Raw genomic sequence first — 20,550 nt, forward strand, 5'->3', positions numbered from 1 at the left:
TCATATGCTGTCAATTCAATTATATGATACAAGCCAACTATATGATACAAGCCAACTATATGATACAAGCCAACTATATCAGAATTTTACAATTTCAAATCAACTATATGATACAAGCCAACTATATCAGAATTTCTCAGTTTCCAATTCAATTATATATCAGAATGTTATGGCAAGACTAAGGGTGCTGTCAATTCAATTCAAAACACAAGTTTACATTAGATTTCAAATGGGGCAACATCCATTACAATTGACATCAAAGAACAAGGCTACAAAGAAAATGAACTAACAACACAAATGCCCTAAAATCACATAAACCCTACTTCATTACATTAAGCATCACAAGTCCTACTGCCATAACTAATGTCATGGAAACTGAGAATTTCATCAATAAGTTCATTGCATTCAACTTCGTCTTCATTTCTGCTACTTTTGTATTAGCTTCATCCAATCTAGCCCTTTCATGCTCCAATTTTTTCTGCAGGGAGTAGATAATTTCCTTGGCCCTTGATGAGAGTTCATCGTCGTACCAAACAAAGTGGCTACACCTTTTACGCCCCTGTACCTGCAAACCAAACATATAAAGAATCACAAATTAATTTTGCTGCTACACATGAGGTGAAACTGTACACTATCAGTTACAGTGAAAGTAACGTTACCTTGTACATCCCACACCCAAAAAAACGTCTGCCTGGGTTCGAATCAGTCCATGAGGTCATCAATGGAGCTTCAAGCCCACACCTGCACTGGCTTCGAAACTCACATGAACGTGTAGCCCCGATACTACTCGCCATCGTGCATTGAGACATCTCTGAAAAACGAAACGAAACAAGAAGAGAAGGCGAAGACTCAAATTGAAGAAGAAGACTTCCTGCGTTGAAGGATGAAGATTTGGCTTTTGCCCTAGTTCTGCGTTGAAGGATGGAGAACGAAGAAGACAACCCAATATTAAGGGTTCAATTTAATCCATATAATAATAACATTAAATCTTTTATGAAAATATTAAATATTAAGTTAATAATTAAAAAATGAAATTAAAATAAAAATAGTGATGTGGCAAGTGACTGGACCAAATATTACTTGCCATGTCATTAAAATTGCACTTAAGTGATGGGGGACCTTCAAATATTCATCAAAAATTAAAATGGGGGACCTGAAACTTGGCTTTTTTAGTTTGGGGACTAAAAAGTTAAAAACACCAAAATAGGGGGACTAAAAGTGCATTTAAGCCTTATTTTTAATTTGTAAAGTGACAATAGCTTTAGAGAGAGTGGAAAGCGTGTAAGGTTGCTTCCTTCAATTTTACTTTCTTCTTTCATTTGGTTTAATTCACTTCAAACATTCTTCCAAATTGTTTGAGGCTTTCACTGAAGTTGCTTTCACTGAATTGATGAGTTGATGCTTCGGTCAAGCAAGGATATGACAAAGCAATCAAACAAATTATTTTTCTTAACCTTGTTGTTAATGTCAACCTTGAATGGATATGTTTAGATAAGTGGATCATTAATGGAAATCGGGTCGACACCCTCGATGATTGATTTTTTTATTTCTCTTTATGTCGATGTGGAAATTTAGTCCTGACCTTTTGTTATAACATGGATAATTGATGTAGGTGGTCACTGAAATAAATTGACTACATCCATTATTTGTCTAAAATTCACTTATCTACCCGCATGGGCATTCCTGATTGAGGATTCCTCTGTTATACCCCTTCCTGGTTAAAAAAATCTTGGAAGGGTAAATTGTTTGTGAATAAGCCTTTCTTTGTTCCTGACTGAGGATTCCTCTGTCATACCCCTTCCTGGTTAAAAAAATCTTGGAAGGGTAAATTGTTTGTGAATAAGCCTTTCTTTCTAGTGGCGGCTAACCATTTGTGCGAGACTCTATAATTTGCCATTGTGGTGGCTTTCAACCTTCATCATTATTTCTTTGTGAAACATTGTCTTTTTCTTTTTTTTCTTTGATATAGTAAGGAAAATGGAAATGAAGGAAAAATACATTTTGACTAATGAACCTTGTATATTTGATTGTGAGTATTATAATGTATGATCTTTGATTAATTATAAAATCATTTGAGTTTTTTCGCATTCCATGCATGGGGTGTCACATCTTTGAATAAGGTTTTTAGAATGTAGACATATTTCCCCGTACTAGAAATGACTTGGTAAGGTCCCTCCCAATTGGATGTTAGTTTTCCTTCCAAAGCATTTATGCAGTTGACGTCTGATTTTCTTGGGACAACATCTCCTGGGGTAAAAAATTTGGGTAAGTCTTCCTTGTTATACTTGGGTGTCGTTTTTTTTTTTGCTTCACCACACCCTCATTTAGGATGACATAATCTCTTTGCTCTTCTAAGAGGTATAGGTATTCTCTGGAGTTTTCTTTGTTGACCTATCAGGGGGTCAGTGAGAAGTTCTCTAACTAAGTTCTCTTATTTCTGTAAGAATTATTACTTCAGATCCGTAGGTGATCCAAAATGGTGTTTCCTTCATCGAATCATGTGATGTGGTACAGTAAGCCCATAAAATGCGTGGGAGTTCCTCTGCCTAATTTCATTTGAAATTATTCGATCTCCTATGCAATCCCCTTAGCAAGACATGTTTGCCGATTTAGCCTAATCGTTAGTTTATGGGCGTTTTTATATATGAATTGTGTGTTGTTGTCGGTCACCACTGCCTACGGGATGCCGAACCAAATAAGTGTACTTCTTTTGAAAAAGAGTGATATGTTGCAGCCCTTGATTTTTTCTAATGGATCCGCTTAGATCTATTTTGTAAAATAGTCGACGACCATGACCAAAAACTCAAGTTGTCCTAGTGCTAATGGAAAATGCCTAATATGCTCATTACACACCATAGATAAGGCAGAAAAAAAGAAGATAAGTTGCTCATCTCTGCCGGAGGGAAAAGATGTATGTCACCATATCTTTGGTACTTATCGTATTTATATACGTGTAATCGGGAATCTTCCCTCATGGTTAGAAAAACATATCCAACCTTGAAGGCCACTTTTGCTAAGGCGAGTCCTCATAGGTGTTAGACTGTCAATCCTTCGTGAATTTTTCTAATGCCTTTTTCCCTATCTTTTGTTAGACATTTTAGCAAAGTATTAGTGAAGCCTCTCGTATAAAGTTATCCTATCAACAATGAATATGAGCATACCTTTATTTTGATCTTTTAAACTTCTTTTTGATCCTCCAGGAGTTTTCTGGTTGTTATGTACTTTATTATTCATATCATCTAGATTGAGGTCGACTATTCTTTTTCCACAATGTTGGTTTCGTCATTTATACTTGGATTTGTTAACATTTCATGTATGATCTTTTACTGTTGGCTCGTGCTTTGAAGCTTACTAACTTTAACACGAGGTCCGCTTGACCATTATCTTCTCTTGGGATGTGATGAATCCATGCCTCTTTGAATTTTTCCATGATGGACTCTACAATTCCTAAATATTGTTGTATGATGTTGTCTCTGGCATGGTATTCGCCTCAAACCTACAATGTGACTAATTGCAAATCTAATATGATTATTACTACTTCAACCCCTCATCTCACACATTAATCGTAAGTCGGCCAAGCATGTTTCATATTCAACCAATTTGTTTGAGGTGGAGAATTCAAACCTTATGGAAACCTAAAGCCAGAGACCGTGTCCATTTTTGAGAAGGAGGCATGCACCATTTCCCTTTTGTATTAGATGATTCGCCTACAAGCATAACCCATCTGGTTGAAACATTTGATTTCTTAGTGGTGGTCTTTGCCACAAAGTGTGCGAACACTTGAGCATTGAGCGCTATTCTTGGTTTATAAGAGAAATCAAACTTTGATAGTTCCACCGCCCATGTCATCATTTTCTTGATATATCCACTTATAAAGTATTTGTGTGATGGGATAGTCGGTTCTCACCACTATAGTATAGGGGAGGAAACAACGTCTTTGTTTTCTAGCTATCATTACGAGCGTCAAGGAAATTTTTTCTACCTTCTGGTAACATACTTCAGGCCCTTACAAAACCTCCAGAATGGAATAAACTAGGTCTTGTGAGGAGTCACTTTCGCTTAAAAAGATGGCTCCCATTACTTCGGAGGAAACAGAGAGGTAGACGAAAAGAGGTTGGCTTTACCTTAGGCCGACAAGGACAAACGATAGTGACAATACCTCTTTAATTTTTGTGAATACCATGTCGCATTCAACGGTCCATTCAAACATCACTTCATTCTTTAAGAGTTTGTAAAATGGTAGCACGTGATGTGGTGATCTAGAAATAAATCGAGATAAGGAGATTTACATGCCATTCAACTTTTGGATCCCCTATTTATGTGATATAATAGAGTAAGAACTTCATAGACCTTAATCTGAAGGATCATTTCTCAAGATTTAAATACATCCCTTATTCTGTAAATTTGCCAAATATATATTCCACATGGCTGCTTGGTCTTTTTATTCTTTAGATTTGACGATCATGCGATCCATTTAAATCTCCATCATATCCCCTATATGCATTATAAAGACCTTGTCCATCATTCTCTTGTATGTTGCCCTAACATTTTTTAAACCAAATGAAATGACATTGTAGCTAAAATTCCCTTCATTTGTTATGAAGGTCGTCTTGCTACAGTTGAAAGGGTCTATTAGCATCTGATTATACCCGGAGTATGCACCCATAAAGGATAATGGCTTGAATCCAAATGAGATGTCAACAAGCTTATCGATTTTTGGAAGTGAATACGAGTATTTAGGGCATGCCTTATTTAAACACGAGTAATCGACACACACACACACACACCACCTCTTTAAGATCTCGCATTGTAGCATTTATCTCAAGTTCAAGAATTGAAACTTTAGCCCATGTGTGTTTAGAGGTGGGGATGGCAAAAATATCCTTACCCGCGGATATCTACGAATAAAATTTGTCACACGTACGAGGTGAATAGTTTAATAGATATCCGCTAAAAAATAAATGGATATTTAAATACCCGTTTATTAATATGGATACGAGTTTAATGTTATTCGTGCCCGCAGATATCTGTATCCATTAATAAATTACAAAAATTATCTAAATATTATTAGTTTATTATACTCTATCTTTTCATCTTCTAAAAAGCTAAACAACTAGTCTCCTCGCATATATTGGTCATTTCATATTTAAGCTTCTTCTATACTCCATACGTCACTTCAACAATTTCACCGTCCAACTAACCAATACCGCTTTTTCCCCGTCCAACCATTGTCATTCTTTCTACTCCTCTGTCCACTCTTCCACCATAACTCACAATCACAATATCATTATTTTTTTAAAAAAAATTTAAATGTATGGATAATATGCTTTGGTGAAAATGAAGGAAATTAATGTGACGAAATTTTGTTGTTAAAATAAGAGAGCTTTGGATCATGTTATATGATAATAACGTCTTGTGTCTTAAAAAGAAGCTGAACATATTTTTTTCAAAACATAATTTTAGAAAAATAGTGCTGTCCATGAATATTTGTAAATATCCGCGGATACTTTAAAACCCGTAGATTACCCATTTAGTGGATATCCGCACGAATATGGAACGAATATGAATATCATATTTATCCAACGGGGCGACACAAATATCATACTATTCGTCTTCATGGATATCCATTTACATCCCTATTTAAAGGATGTTAGTGTAAGGGTGGCAAACGGGCATGCCTGTCCCGTTTAGGCCCGCCCAACAAAAGCCTGCAAAAAACAGAGCGGGACAGGGCAACATAGTCAAGGGTGCGGGCATAAAACTTTGTCCTTCCCCGTATTAAAAGTGAAGGCGGGGTAGAGCGGATCCGCATGCACTACAACTTTTAAATTTAAAAATACAAAATTTATGTTAATGTCTTTGCCCGCAAAAGACCTAAAAAAATGTGGTGGAGCATGACAGACACATTAGGGAATACAAATCTAAACTCTTGACTCCCCTCACATTAAAGTGTGAACAAAACGATTAACGAACGTATCAAACAAATCAGATCTGTTTTGTTACCTCTAAATTAATGTATAATTTAGTATATAATTTTACATTATAGAGAGTATCAAATTTAATTGAAAGTGAGTGTAATTTATCCTTATTAAATTTAAATTTGGGTGAATAAAATATTTTTGGGATCTGACTAAAAAAAAAAAGGTTAAGTATTATCTTTTCTTTTCATCCATAGGAGTCCCTTATAGCAAATTATGTAAAATATGATTAAGTTTTAATTTTGCGCAACCGTCCTTTGAATCATCCGCTTCAAAATCTGAATTTTTTTTTGAAATAATCAAGTTTAAAAAAAAAATTACCCAAAAAATCAGATTTTGGGTAAAATTACCTGAATGACCAGATTTGGGGGTACCCCTACCTATATGAGCCACCCGAGGTGGCGTATAAGTGAAAATGGTCTGTACGTATGCGCCACCCCAGGTGGCACAAATGTAGATTTTGTACTACCAAGCCACATTGGGTGGCGCCAATGTGGTGATTTTCCTTTTTTTTTTTTGGTTTAATTTGTAATTTTTTTTTTAATTTTTTATTTATATTTTTTTATGTTTTTTTTTTGTGGTTTAATTTGTAAATCTTTTTTGTTATTTATATTTTTTATTTATATATATTTTTTTGGGAATAATTAAAAATAAATATACTATATTAAATTATAAAAACGGAAATACAAGAATATATGATTAAATTTTTTTTGCGGGAATACAAAATATACAAAAATACTCTAATTTGGGAGGATTCGTACAAACAACTTCCACGATTCTTATCCGCACTTAAAATTTATGCTCCTAGAATTATGCGTGATACAGATGACATTGTTTTAACCGTTGTAATTTCTTAGATGTTTTAGTTTTGTTGATTTCTGTTAGTAACTTTCCATGTAAGTTTTAATTAATGAATATTTTCAATTAACATCTTTTTTAATCGGCGGTTTAACTACAGAGAAAAATACATGAACAAAATAAAAAAATAAAAAAATAAATAACACTAAAACAAAACTAAAAAAATAAAAAAAATAAATAACACTAAAACAAAACTAAAAAAAATAAACAAAATAAAACACTAAAAAAAAACAAAAAAAAAATTAAAAAAAAAAATTACTGACCACTAAGGCGCCACCTTGGGTGGCTTGGTAGTACAAAGTCTACATTAGCGCCACCTGTGTGGCGCATACGTACATGCCATTTTCACTTATACGCCACCTCGGGTGGCTCATACGGGTAGGGGTACCCCAAAACCTGGTCATCCAGGTAATTTTACCAAAAACTTGATTTTTTGGGTAATTATTTTTAGACATAGCCATACTGACCGTTGGATGAATGTCCCCCCAGAAGAAGTTCTCATCATCATCTTCTTCATCTTCGACTGTAAAAATCACAATCTTCAGAAAACCCTAGCTCCACCATCCTACTCCATTTCCGGCAGCCACGCGACTCCTCTCCCAAATTCATCTTCTTACCGTGTTTCTCATCATCTCCATTTCAAAAAAAAATTAATTTTCACTTCAAGTAACTTACCTCGTTCACACCGTCACAATTTCATCGATTACAGATATAGATACTGTAAATATATCTATGAAATCAAACTAAATTTCAATAAAAAACGGAACTAGTGAAGAAAATGGTGGAGAGAAGAAAGCCTCTGGTTCTGTGTTCCACCAAAAATGTCATCAATTCCTTATTGAACTCTTCAACTTCTTCAATCAATGAATTCCCCAATTTGCATTTACCGGTTGGAATTCTCCGATTATCCAACAAATTGCCTTCTCTTGATCACTCTGCACTCATTGCTCTATCCACTTCTCTTCTCAAAAGACTTTCCATCACTTCTGGTTCACCGGTAATTCTCTCGTCATTTAGAGTTTGTTAAATTAATTATTTACTCTTCACTTATATGTTAAAGCTTAATATTATTGATTGTGAATTTGCTCAGGTTTTGATAAAAAATGCTGAAATGAACACGCAGAGGATTGCAGTGGCTATTGCTCTTGACCCTCCTAGCAATGACATTGACACCCTTGATATTGATCACTCATTATCCGTTTCTTCTAGAATAATGCTTGTTTTTCCTTCTTGTGATTTTCCTCTCAATGCCCCTTTGTTAAATGGCGAAGTTGCTTATTTGTCTCCTCTTTTGGCCTTTAATCTTAACTTGCACATTTCATGTTTGAAATCGGTTATTCACCATGGCCAAGATGCTTTATCGTCTTATTTCAAATCTCAATGTCAAGTGGGTGATGAGGATGCCGATAAAAGCATTGAGGATTCGGTCATTAATATAGAGTTGGTGCCACTCGCTCAACCTCCGAGATTTGCCTCCCTTTTGAGGGTTGCTTTTGTGAAGATACCAGAATGTGGTATCCTTGATTCCATTAAACCAACTTCAGAGGTTGAAGCCAAAGAACGTCAAGACCTGATTGACTTGGCATTGCAGAAGTACTTTGAAGTCGATAGATATTTGTCAAGCGGAGATGTTTTCGGAATTAGCATTAGTTGGAACTGTAATTCCACTATTTGCATTCCTTGTAACCAAAACACACAAAAGCAAAATGACAACCGTATCTGTTTTAAGGTATGTTTACCTCTTTTATATTTTTAAGCCTCATGAAATTGTGTCGGGTTCTTTGTTAGAGTGTAGCTTATATCTTCAGGTCATTGCTATGGAACCATCAGATGAACCAGTTCTCCGTGTCAATAAAACCTTAACTGCGTTGGTGTTAGGAGGGAATTCCCCATCTGCCCTTCCTCCAGATTTGTTAATTGCTGGACCAGAAGGGCCCGTGCCCTTGCAAAGAGACACAGTGAAGATCTTGGCTTCAATACTCGCACCAACTTTATGTCCATCAGCACTCTCTTCCAAGTTTAGAGTTTCAGTGTTATTATATGGCTTGGCAGGTGTGTTTTATATTGTTAGACTATGTTTTCTAAAGGAATCAGTACTTTTCCTATTCATAATGGATACCATTTGATGTCCTCAGTTGTTGCTGCTGCTGTTTTTTGAAATATTTATGTGGCTAGAAAATGTCAAATTAATGGTGTGTTTGAATTGCATTGATTGTGCATATGTTCCTGAACAACCTGTTTTGCAGGTTGTGGGAAAAGGACCGTTGTTAGATATGTTGCTCGTCGACTGGGCCTGCATGTGGTCGAATATAACTGTCACGATCTAATGGGTTCCGATAGAGCATCTGTTGCTCTAGCTCAAGCTTTCAAGACTGCTCAAAGGTAATATTTAAAATATTAGGAATGATAAGAACACATTATATCTAGAACTTTGTTCCCACACAATTTTTATTTCTGGCATGGATTACCATACATAGATAGCTATCCGGACAGGAACATATAGTTTCAATCATTTATCCACCTTTTTCTCCCTAGTTGTTTTTCTCCGTACAACATTTTTTTGATTTCAGGCTTTAGTTGAGCCGCTTATTTGATGATCTGGTTGGGCTTAAATATTCAATATTTTGGATCTGTTATTCTCTCCAAACATCTAGGCTCTTATGGGATAATATTATTACAGATACTCGCCAACAATACTTCTTCTTCGTCATTTTGAGGTATTTCGAGATTCACATTCACCTGAGATTTCACCAAATGATCAAAGAGGCAATGCATCTGAAGTTGCATCAGTTATTAGGAAATTCACTGAGCCAGTTGGTGAACATGATGATAGTAATTCTCTGATGAAATCAAATGGCGAATTTGTAAGATCTAACTCAGTTGAAATTTTCTATTGCTATCACTATTGTTCGAGCTATAACATTTTTCTATACTCTTTGTTCTGTATATCACAAATGGTATGTCTTGTTGTAATGTAAATCAAATAAAGTAAAACCAGTGAACATCAAAAGAAGCCAACATGTAAGATAATATTAAGCTATAATAGCCCTTTCTATTATAATAAAGAAAAGTTAATGAAAAGGAATTAACTATTGGGAATTCTAAATAAGTTGGGGAAATTTCTCTGTGGAGATTCAAGCAAACGTGTCCCCTTAAAATTATGATCTTAGAATGTTAATGCATATACACTAATCTATATTTATGTCAGTATGTCTTTTTCATTAGGCCAGTCAAGTAGTAAATAAAAATTGAGGTTGGAAAAATCTCAGCACAGCACCTATGTTTTCCTTTTGTTTTTAACTAGATTTGTTAAGGTATTTATTATTTCAGCTTGCTGGTGTAGGTGGACAAGAATTCTGAAAAGACAAGCGGGCATCAGGTCCTGTTGATTGCTGCAGCTGACAGTTCAGAGGGTCTACCTTCAACCATCAGACGCTGCTTTAGCCATGAAACAAACATGGGGACTTTGACAGAAGAGCAAAGGGCAGAAATGCTATTGCATTCACTGCAAAATATTTATGGACTCCACTCTAATGTGAGTATGGAGTAGAACCTCCTCTTGTGTTTTTACCTTCCGTACAAATTCAACACCTTTTGTTGATTTTAAACAATTGCATTGTTGCTTCTTTCAGACTGATTTAGAGGGTTTTGTAAAAGAATTAGTTGGACAGACATCTGGTTTCATGCCCAGAGATATGTGTGCTTTAATTGCAGATGCTGGTGCCAACTTATTTCCCAGCAGCGATGCTGAAGCAGACAAAGTTGAACCTGAAGGTGCAGATAGTTCTCTTAGTTCAAAGGTAACAGAGGACAACAACGAGTCTGAAGTTTCAGCTCGAAAACCTGGGAAAGAAGACTTGGTGAATGCTTTGGAACGATCAAAGAAAAGAAATGCGTCAGCATTGGGTACTCCAAAGGTAAATTAAGCAATCAGGATTTTGTGATGTTTTTCTCATTTGTATTATTAAATGGTGTTTAAAATCAAGATTAATATACCATGTTTTTATTGATAAAAATTGTACACATTAGCATGTAATGTCTTATAGTTATGGGAGAACAAGTTCTTCAATGCATGGATTTTTTTAAGTATGGATTTTAATGCAGGTTCCAAATGTAAAATGGGACGATGTTGGTGGGCTTGAAGATGTCAAAAAATCAATCCTGGATACTGTTCAGGTGGGCTTCTTGTATTCATAACTTCATTGGTTGTTACTTTTCCCCCTATTTGGAAGTGCAACTTCAAACTTTGGAAGTTGTGCTTACTATAGCATAAAACAGTGCTTCTCATGTCAACTTGAAAATATATTTGGTGTAAAAAGGAACTTGTGGTGTTTACATGGTCAACATTTCATAAATGTCACATTTTATAAGCTGACTGAGTTGAATTGCATTTTAGTGTATACTCAGATTGAAGAATGCAAATAAAATAAGAAAGAAAGTGTTTTTAGAGAGTCAAAATTGAAATATGAATGAACTTCACTCCTAAAGTTCAACATGGAAGCTGACAAGGACTCGAGACTAATTTCTTCTAAAAAGAGATTGAATATCCAGTTTCTGCCATATTATCAAGACTAAATCATAGATTATTATACTTTATCATATCACTTTTTCTTTATTCAAATTATTTTCCAGTCCCATTTTTCTATATTTTAATACTTATCTTACTCAATCATATGCTATCCTGGAGATACTATTTATTTTCTGTAATTTATGAATAACTAATTCACTTTCTATTACATATTTTAGTTGCCTCTCTTGCATAAAGATCTTTTTGCATCTGGGTTACGCAAACGGTCTGGTGTTCTTTTGTATGGTCCTCCTGGAACTGGAAAAGTAAGTTGTAAAGTACCTTTAAATGATAACCTTCTACAGCAAAATTCTTACCCTTTACTTACAGAAGTTTTCTTGTGCCATTTTCTTTTTATTTATTTATTGTCAGACATTATTAGCAAAAGCAGTTGCTACAGAGTGTTCCTTAAATTTTCTTAGTGTGAAGGGTCCTGAACTGATCAACATGTACATAGGCGAGTCTGAGAAAAATGTTCGAGACATTTTTCAGAAGGTATAATAATATTTTGGTTATTTTGTTCTAAACATTTTCTTAAGTTCAACTGAATGTTCTATGGGTGTTTCAATTTTCTGTGAACTAAATAAAAAGTATAAGGAAATCATTTTAATAAAGTAATACTTCAATACAATTCCCAGGCCAGATCAGCCCGACCGTGTGTCATCTTCTTTGATGAGCTTGACTCTCTTGCACCAGCTCGGGGAGCTTCTGGAGATTCTGGGGGTGTTATGGATAGAGTGGTTTCGCAGGTAATTTCCTTTTCTGAGTAAGACTGGTGTTTTAGACATTTTCTTTGGACTTCCTGATGTAAATTGTATTTCCCTTTATTAGATGCTTGCAGAAATTGACGGCTTAAGTGATTCAACACAGGTTTTTTTATATCCTCCAATTTTGTCTTAGTAAAATATATTTTTTCGTATTTTGCTTCTAACAAGTGTTTTCTTTGTTGATGGCTTAATAGGATCTATTTATTATAGGTGCAAGTAATAGACCAGATTTGATAGACCCAGCACTTCTTCGCCCTGGTCGTTTTGATAAATTGCTATATGTTGGCGTTAACTCTGATGCATCTTACAGAGAGCGGTAAGTTCTGTTTTTCTAGCTTCCTTTGTCGAGGAGTATCGATTGTTGATAGAATGGTACTATGCACATCTCTCTCAGGGTACTAAAAGCTCTTACGAGAAAGTTTAAATTGCATGAAGATGTTTCACTTTACTCCATTGCAAAAAAATGTCCACCAAACTTCACCGGCGCAGACATGTATGCCTTGTGTGCAGATGCTTGGTTCCGCGCTGCAAAACGCAAAGTAAGTCCAGCCAGGATCACTGGTTCTCGGCAATTATTTTTGTGTGCGTTTTGTTTGATAGTAGGCCTGTTATTGTGTATAGTTTGATAGTGGACTCTCACTACAAAGAGGAAATAGCAGCCTGTATCTATGCAGCTGTCATTGTGTGAATTGAGAGTATACTTAACCTCATTGTTTTGTTCTAGGTTTTGAATGCAGATCCAGACTCCTCAACCCCAGATAATGAAGCAAATTCTATTGTTGTTGAATATGATGATTTTGTCCAGGTAACTTGCAAGTTGTAATTTTTATTGTTAGTTTTGTTTATCCACCTAAACTCTAACACTAGAGTAACTTATCCATCCCAAGAGCTTTCTAGTATGCAGTTGTGTGACTGGCATTTCCTGTAATTTTCAGGTCTTAGAAGAGCTTCAGCCTTCCCTCTCAACGGCCGAGCTTAAGAAGTACGAGCTTCTTAGAGATCAATTTGAAGGCACCTCTAAATGAGCTTTGGACGGATAAACAATCAATCATCAACCATTAATTTTGCCAGTATACTAGGGGGCTGAAATTCTTACAGTCACAGTAGCACGCAGTCAAACAATTTTGGTCAAAAGATTAAGATTGGACGACTTACATTTCAGCTTCTCCAAATCTGAATATAACTTGTGTAATCTACCAGATCGGACAATTGATCAAGATCTTTAAATGAGGGACTACATGAAATGTGTTTCAGATTTTCTGTATATAGTAGGCTTCCAACCATGTAATAGGCACAGCCAAAATAGATGTATGAACAGCTTCCCATAACTAATTATCATCTCTATTTTTTGGAAAATAAATTATGATACATCATATTTATTTCAATTGCACAATATGAATGTAAAGGTGGGAATTTTGTATAGAAAAGTATACAAAATGTTTGTCTTGGATAATTTTTATTCAGTATTATAAAAGATAAAAAGATAGAATTGGTGTTAGCATATCAATTTTTTAAGGTTTCAGTTGTTAAATAGCGGATAATATAGCCCTATTGGAAAGTGAAATTTGAATAAACTGTTGTTCAAGCCGATATATTCTGAGATCTGTAATGGATAACAATAGCTGATACTGTTGTTCAAGCTGATATATTCTGAGATCTGTAATGGATAACAATAGCTGATACAGTCGCATGAAGTTCAGGGTGAAAACTGAAAACATCTTGTGCGTATTTTACAGTGGGAAAAAATGTTGTACTTGAGGTGACTCAGTTTGTGCAGTACCAGTTGGACTTGGATCCACACAATCACAAAGCATATGCAATATAGCTGACACGAAAGCAAGCCACTAATGGCACAAAGTGTTATACTTGAGGTGACTCCAAGAGTTTGTAAAACTTCAGTGGCATCAAATCCTGCTTTTGTTCAAACACCTTCCAATCAATTTCAACAGCAGGTGGATTTGCCTCAAAATCTAAATATTCACCAGTTTGTTATGGTTCTGAATATGGTGGAGCAGCTATGCAATTATACTGCACACCACAACATCCTGCAAATGTAAATGCACCATTTTAGCACACAAAATCCATGACCTCAGCACAGTCAGCAGCTGCTGCTGCTTCAGCACTATCAGATCTTCCAAAACAGTTTCCTATACACAATAATCGGCAACCAAATTGAACTTCACAACAAGTAGAATTCCATTGGTGTAAAGTATGCTCGGCATCATAGTATTAATTTATTATATATTCGAAGCTAGTTTTACGTAGTTTTTATTATTTTGCTATGATATCAAGTACTGCAATTTGGACTGCTATTTAACAAGTTGTTGAATACATTGTTTCTCTGCCTATAAAACGATCGAGTTAACTTGAGAGTAATGTTGGTTAGCTTAATAAGCCGCATTTGTAAAATAGGCCCAAAGATAAATGTCAGTGTGTTGCATTTGTAGTAACGAATAAGATGTTGAAGCATTAGCAGCAAGTAAACCAACTAAAGATGGTGATCCGATTAGTGAGACGACGGAATGTTGATCTCCATCGACTGCATAGCGAGAAATAAGTTTGCTTGTTTCAAACATGCCATGTGATGCCTTTATAAACCATGGTAACTAACTAAATAGTTAAGAGTGGATATGCAGACCGAACCTCATGTTTCAATTCCACCCCTAGAGGCAGGCAGGTAGTAGAATATACTATTATTATATTAGGCGTTTGTGTAAACACCAAAAGAGTCCCACATCGTTTGTTTTGGAGTTTAACAAAACGTTTATATAAATCTGAGGAGACACATATTGGCACGACCTTACTTGAACAGGATCTGTTCTAAAGGCTCGTACTACTGTATCCTTGATTTCAAAGGAGACAGGAACTCAAGTCTGGATGAAGAAATGAGACCGCACGATCAGAGCGTGACTAACGGCTGAGATGCTTATCAAGCTGATGCTTATCAAGCTGATACTTCATCTTGTGCTGTAGATGATCGTTCTCGGACAGTGCAAGCTGTGCGGGGTGGTCGTGCGGTGATATGACAGACTCAAATCCTTTTTATTTTTTTCTTTCATAAAATTTTGCAACTGAACATATTTTAGTTTTGACTGTCATGAATTTTACAACAAACAAAATGTATCACTTTGCTAAACTTTTCAACAAATCACTTGAAAGAAAAAAGCAAACTGTATTATTACCTTCTTCACTAGACCTTCAACAACAGCTTTTGAACCGAAATGCTTTGATCTTGGCTCCACACAACAACACTCGGATAATACATGCATGTCTCCATTGTTGTGTTCTTTCTTCTTTTGAACCTAAAGTAAAAAAAAATGGTAGATTTTACTGGAATCTGTAAAAAGGGTGAACAATGCATAATATCCAACACACTTGTGTGGTAGGGAAGCTGCCACGTTCATATGATTCAATTTTTGTTGCATGGTATTTCAATAATATTATATAGACTATTACCATGCCTGAACTTAGTGTAACTATTTTCTAAGGGCTCCCTAACTAAAATACAATAAATATTTATTTAATCACACGTTCCTAATTACATAATATATTTTATTATACTATATTATATTTAAATAATAATATTCTCTTTTTAATTCAATTAACTTTTGATATTTTTAGTTTTTATTACTTAATTAAATATATAAAATTAATCATTAAAGTAAATATTTTTCTATCTTTTTTTTATTATAACAAATTCTTTAACACTATTAAATAAACAATTGTATTTTTTAATCATAATAAACAATATATATATATATATATATATATATATATATATATATATATATATATATATATATATATATATATATATATATATATATATATATATATATATATAAAGTTAGGTTTTGGAATACTTACTTTAAAGTCTTAAACACAGAAAATAAGGATTCCTAAATCCTAAAATAAATATTACCAGTTTCATACTTAAACTAGGCTTTGGCTAATATGCATAAGGATTTACTTATGCACCATGCATAAGCCTACATAAGTCATTGGAAATTGAGTATTGAGTATTGAGTATTGAGTATTGAGTATTGAGTGGTGAGTATTGAGTATTGAATAATAATAATTGATGTCTAGAATTTGATCCAAGGGTCCATAATAATCTATGCATGATGCATAGATTTTTATCTATGCACGGTAACTGCACCCCTTAAACTAGGTTACAGCCCTTCTTTATATAGATAATTCTTTTCTGGGATGGATTTCAAATCGCAGCAGTGAGGCTGCCAAAATTCTGCTACTTGTTCTTCAAGAAATTAGGTCTTCAATCCAATCTTTCCTAAAATGTCTCCGATTAATAGACAGCGTGAAAATCTTCTGATTGAAACCATCTTGGCAAAAATATCAGCTAAAATATTTCTCCGAATATTCTGAGCTGAAATAAAGATTCTTAAAGCAAATAAAACAGCATGATCCAATTTCCAGATCAACTTTCTGCAGCTAGGATGTCATGACATCTTGTTCAACATGTTGATGTCTGAATGCTAAGTCATATAGCATCTCTTCCAACATGATCTTCCTTAGAGTGTTTTAGCAAAATGCATGCCAACAATCAGAGAGCCTTTAGTTCTATTTGTTGAATGGTTTGGAGATTGTTGAGAGTTAAGTATTACAACTCTATTTCATCTGCTTTACAAAAGTTATGTTTTATGAGACTAATGTTGATGGTTGGTATGTTTCATTATCGGTTTATTATTCTTCTACAGTGATACCCTAAGTGAAGGTGAGTATGTGATGACATGAGTAATTGAATGTTGTGTTTTATTGATTATTCTGTCGCAATGAGCCTAAGTTATGGCGAGCGTCTGATGACAAATGTTGTATGATGTTTTAATTTTCTACTGTGTGTTGCTAAATGGTTATGTTTTGATAAAGGATTATCGTTGGTGACACCTTAAATTGGCGTGTAATGCTTTATATATAAGTTTTAGGGTTTAGGGTGTTACAATGACAACTAATTTCCATTGAGAAGTCGAGTATAAGCAGTTAAGCGGACAAAGATGCAAACATAAGTATTAAGGTTTCATGAACTTGAATATTTGATGATGGCAATCAAATGGAATGTAACCCAAGCCTCAACTAAAGGGAACTCGAGTAAGTGTCTACTAAAGGAAGTGCTAGAAAGCCCTACGCTAATTAGTATGAGTGAATACTTTGTAAAGCATAAGGGAGCTCTCTTAAAAGTACATGGCTTAAGAACACACACACAAACATCTTTTCAAACGGATTGTTATCAAGAAAATATCTTAAAATATGTCTTGAAGTTGTGTCAGATGAATTGGGAGCTGTCAAAATAGTTTTGGGCAAAGTTTTGACTTTGTCAATCAATTAACACTTTGACCTAATTGACTGGCTCAGTTCAAAATTTAGTCCTAAGCGATTAAGACAACACCTTAATTGATTAGATTGGCTAAGTTCTAAATAGATATCTTTTCTTTCCTATTTTGAATTTATAGTTTATTATATTTTGAATATCTAATTGATTTGCATTAGGGGTTAATCGATTGGAAGGTCTTAAAAAGTATTCATTTTAATTTTCTTTTTGAGCCAACCTCTAGCATATAAATATAGGTCTCTTCCTTCATTTCAAATCATCAAGAGCTGTGTTTTGACACACACACACACACACACACACACTCTCTCTCTCTCACACATGCACACACATATTCTCTCTCTAAAAATTTTCTTTTACTTTCTCAAACTAATATTTTAGTCGAAATGCTTCAGCGATAAAGTTCTTTTGTGAGTGAGGATAAGTTGTAATTTTGAAAGTGTAGAATTGTAAAATTCACCAAGGGAATCCTTTTTATACACCTTGGTTGAATAATATCTATTTAGGTATTATTTGTGGGTTAAAAGCTAAATCCGTGAAAAACTTTGGTTTGAGGAATGTGTGACCAATCCCTTGTTTAGGTTTAGGATCATCCCACATTAAAATCTCTTTAGGTTCTTATTTAGTGTGTGGTAAAACCCATATTAGGTTAAAGCTTAACCCGCGGTAAAATTTTGGATTAGGTTCGAGATTAGCTTGGTGTTAAAATATCTTAGGTTATTGGTTAACTAGTGTAAAACCAAGGTTTAACATTCGTGAGCTCAACATTTGGTAAAGGCTTGCAAAGTTTGTTTATAAGCTAGAAGACTAACTGCTCCAAGATTCTCGTGGAAAGAAGACTAACTTCTTTGATCTACCTTTGGTGGAAAGAGAAATAATCGCCTTAATCTACCATTTGGAAGAGAAGAATCAACCTCTATATTCCTAGTCTTAATGTTTGGTTGTAAGTTAGACAATTTTCTTGTATAAGATGGTTCGTGAGTATTTCCTACTGAAAGCTCTCAATGTTTATTGGATACTCTCAAGATCAATTTTTTGGGAGACGAGTATGTCATTTTGTTTTGTCTGAACCTTTATAATTCTTGGTGTTCTCTCTTTTCTTAAATTTTCTTTACTTTCCGCATTTTACATTCTTCAATTTATTTTCCGCAACTTAATGTTTAAAGTGTTTTTAAACTATGGTTTTTATCTGCAAAGTTTTTCAAAACCATATTTTTTTGAACCACGCAATTTAACATCCATCTTGTGTGTGAAGTCACATATCCAACAGTTTCCCCCAAGGTTTGTTGGGTGTTATTGAGTTAGGGAAGTTTTAGCAGTCGTGGCCGACCTCTGAGAATGTTGTTTCCCTCGAACTAGAAGTGGAAACACTGAAAGTTAGTTGAAAATTAATGGTGAACAAGTGCCTTAAATGTCTGTCTATCATTGAAAAATTTTGCTTCTTCTTTCTAACATATGGATTGAAGTGACTAGTTAGGGCATGTCGGTGCTTATAGTGAACTAGAGTGCAATCTAGTTTATTTACATTTCCAAGGGAAAATTCAACCGCTGATTTTGTAACTTCTCTTTATAGCTGATCTGGTTCGCTGCTCACTTTTGCATATATGGGATGTGGAATGTAGAGGAAAATTTTTGCAATCTTTGAATGTCAGTTTTCATTCACTAGTGTTTCTCTATCTTCCTTCTTGCAAGTATTTTTCAGAGTAGTTGCAGCTCCTTATTCAAGCTTCCATTTCTCCTTAGCTCACTTGCTTTTCGTCAGCATTGTCTTACCAGGTACCTCGTCACTCCAAGCTTTTAACTTTAATTTTTTTTTTTGTACATTAATCAAAATAAGTGATAGTCCTATTTCTATACTAATGACCTCATTAACACGCTAAATTAAGGAGAGAAAGCGCTGAGGATTACATTTAGATTTTTCGTAGAACCTAAAATAGAGACCCCAGTGATGCCAAAATCAAGGACCATATGGAGTACATATGTCGACCTGATGTGGTCTTCTGGATTAAGCATGTTGAGTATTTTAAGGTTGACGAGCTTTCTTGAAAAGGGCGACATTGATGATGCTGACTGATGCAATTAAGTAAAACTAGGTTGTTGCAGAAATGGCGGGGACCATATTTATTTTAAGTAGTGATGCAACCATAAGTGCGACCGACATTTTGGTCTGATATCCATCAGATTGCTCAGTTCTTCATGTGGACTTAGAAAGAAGGATATGCAGCTCCTTTGTCGGATGTTCAATTCCCTTTTATGAGTGTCTATTCACTGAGATAGGTCTGCAACTTCCTTTATCTGAATTTGAGGTGGCCATCCTAAAGCACTTGAAAGTTACCTCCTCTCAGAGGAGGTCTGTTCAAAGTTATCTGAAGGATAGAAAAACACTTAGAAAGGGGGGGTTTGAATAAGTGACTTCAAAAACTTGTAAGATAAAAACAATTAACACAATTATTTTTATCCTGGTTCGTTGTTAACGAAACTACTCCAGTCCACCCCGTTAGAGTGACTTACTTCAATGAGTATTTAATCCACTAATCCAACTTATTACAATGGTTATCTACTTAGAAAACTTCTAAGTCTTCTAGAGTATACAGATCACAACTTGATCACTCTAGGAATTCACCACTTAGAAAACTTCTAAGTCTTCTAGAGTCTATTGATCACAACTTGATCACTCTAGGAACCTTTTACAAACAATGTAAAATAATGTTTACAAGAGTAAGATTGCTTCTAATAAAGCTGTAATCACAACAGTGATATTTCCCTTAAGTTCTAAGCTTAACACTCACTAAATATTACAAGAGTTTGTGAGGTTGAAGATGAATTTCGTGAGATTTGATTTTGACAGCGTTTCAGTATTATGCACAAGTGTTCTCTGTGATGCTTCTGATCAGAACTTCTATTTATAGGCGTTGAGAGAAGATGACCGTTGGGTTGCATTTAATGCTTTGTGTGAATAGTACAATGTTGCATTTAATGTTTCACACTTTTGTCAACTACCTCGAGCCATGCTTTTGCTGCTTTTACTGATTTTGC

The 20,550-nt window shown here is 34.8% G+C and overlaps 2 protein-coding genes and 1 pseudogene across 3 annotated transcripts; 2 read left to right on the forward strand and 1 right to left on the reverse strand.

Annotated features, from left to right (window-relative positions):
- Positions 1 to 319: 319 nt before the first annotated feature.
- Positions 320 to 794, reverse strand: LOC131622173 (uncharacterized). Its single transcript, XM_058893203.1, has 2 exons — positions 660 to 794; positions 320 to 565 (listed from the first exon to the last, which is right to left on the reverse strand). Exons 1-2 carry the CDS (start codon positions 792 to 794, stop codon positions 320 to 322), a joined length of 381 nt encoding a protein of 126 aa, XP_058749186.1.
- Positions 795 to 7,264: 6,470 nt separating this feature from the next.
- On the forward strand, positions 7,265 to 15,206 carry LOC131622209 (peroxisomal ATPase PEX6-like). Of its 2 annotated transcripts, XM_058893237.1 has the most exons (16): positions 7,268 to 7,833; positions 7,927 to 8,565; positions 8,645 to 8,888; positions 9,083 to 9,218; positions 9,517 to 9,700; positions 10,180 to 10,371; positions 10,469 to 10,753; positions 10,941 to 11,012; positions 11,583 to 11,669; positions 11,776 to 11,898; positions 12,042 to 12,152; positions 12,235 to 12,273; positions 12,365 to 12,486; positions 12,565 to 12,709; positions 12,895 to 12,975; positions 13,106 to 15,206. In XM_058893237.1, the coding sequence occupies exons 1-16, from the start codon at positions 7,615 to 7,617 to the stop codon at positions 13,193 to 13,195; spliced, it is 2,769 nt and encodes a 922-aa protein (XP_058749220.1). In that variant the 5' UTR covers positions 7,268 to 7,614; the 3' UTR covers positions 13,196 to 15,206. The 2 variants fall into 2 exon arrangements, 1 of the variants encoding a protein (XP_058749220.1); XR_009289778.1 differs by lacking the exons at positions 12,895 to 12,975; positions 13,106 to 15,206 and having other exon boundaries at positions 7,265 to 7,833; positions 12,381 to 12,486; positions 12,565 to 12,704.
- On the forward strand, positions 14,965 to 15,202 carry LOC131622244 (small nucleolar RNA U3; annotated as a pseudogene).
- Positions 15,207 to 20,550: the final 5,344 nt, after the last annotated feature.

This window comes from Vicia villosa, unplaced genomic scaffold (assembly GCF_029867415.1).
Source record: "Vicia villosa cultivar HV-30 ecotype Madison, WI unplaced genomic scaffold, Vvil1.0 ctg.000025F_1_1, whole genome shotgun sequence".
In the NCBI taxonomy this organism is placed as follows: Eukaryota; Viridiplantae; Streptophyta; class Magnoliopsida; order Fabales; family Fabaceae; genus Vicia; species Vicia villosa.

Bases quoted from the DNA above. Each gene is read 5' to 3' on its own strand.
- LOC131622173 (XM_058893203.1), bottom strand. From the start codon at position 794: ATGGCGAGTAGTATCGGGGCTACACGTTCATGTGAGTTTCGAAGCCAG. The intron at 566-659 runs GTAACGTTACTT...TTTGGTTTGCAG, and splicing joins TTGGGTGTGGGATGTACAAG to GTACAGGGGCGTAAAAGGTG.
- LOC131622209 (XM_058893237.1), top strand. From the start codon at position 7,615: ATGGTGGAGAGAAGAAAGCCTCTGGTTCTGTGTTCCACCAAAAATGTC. The intron at 8,566-8,644 runs GTATGTTTACCT...TTATATCTTCAG, and splicing joins ACAACCGTATCTGTTTTAAG to GTCATTGCTATGGAACCATC. The intron at 9,219-9,516 runs GTAATATTTAAA...ATATTATTACAG, and splicing joins GCTTTCAAGACTGCTCAAAG to ATACTCGCCAACAATACTTC.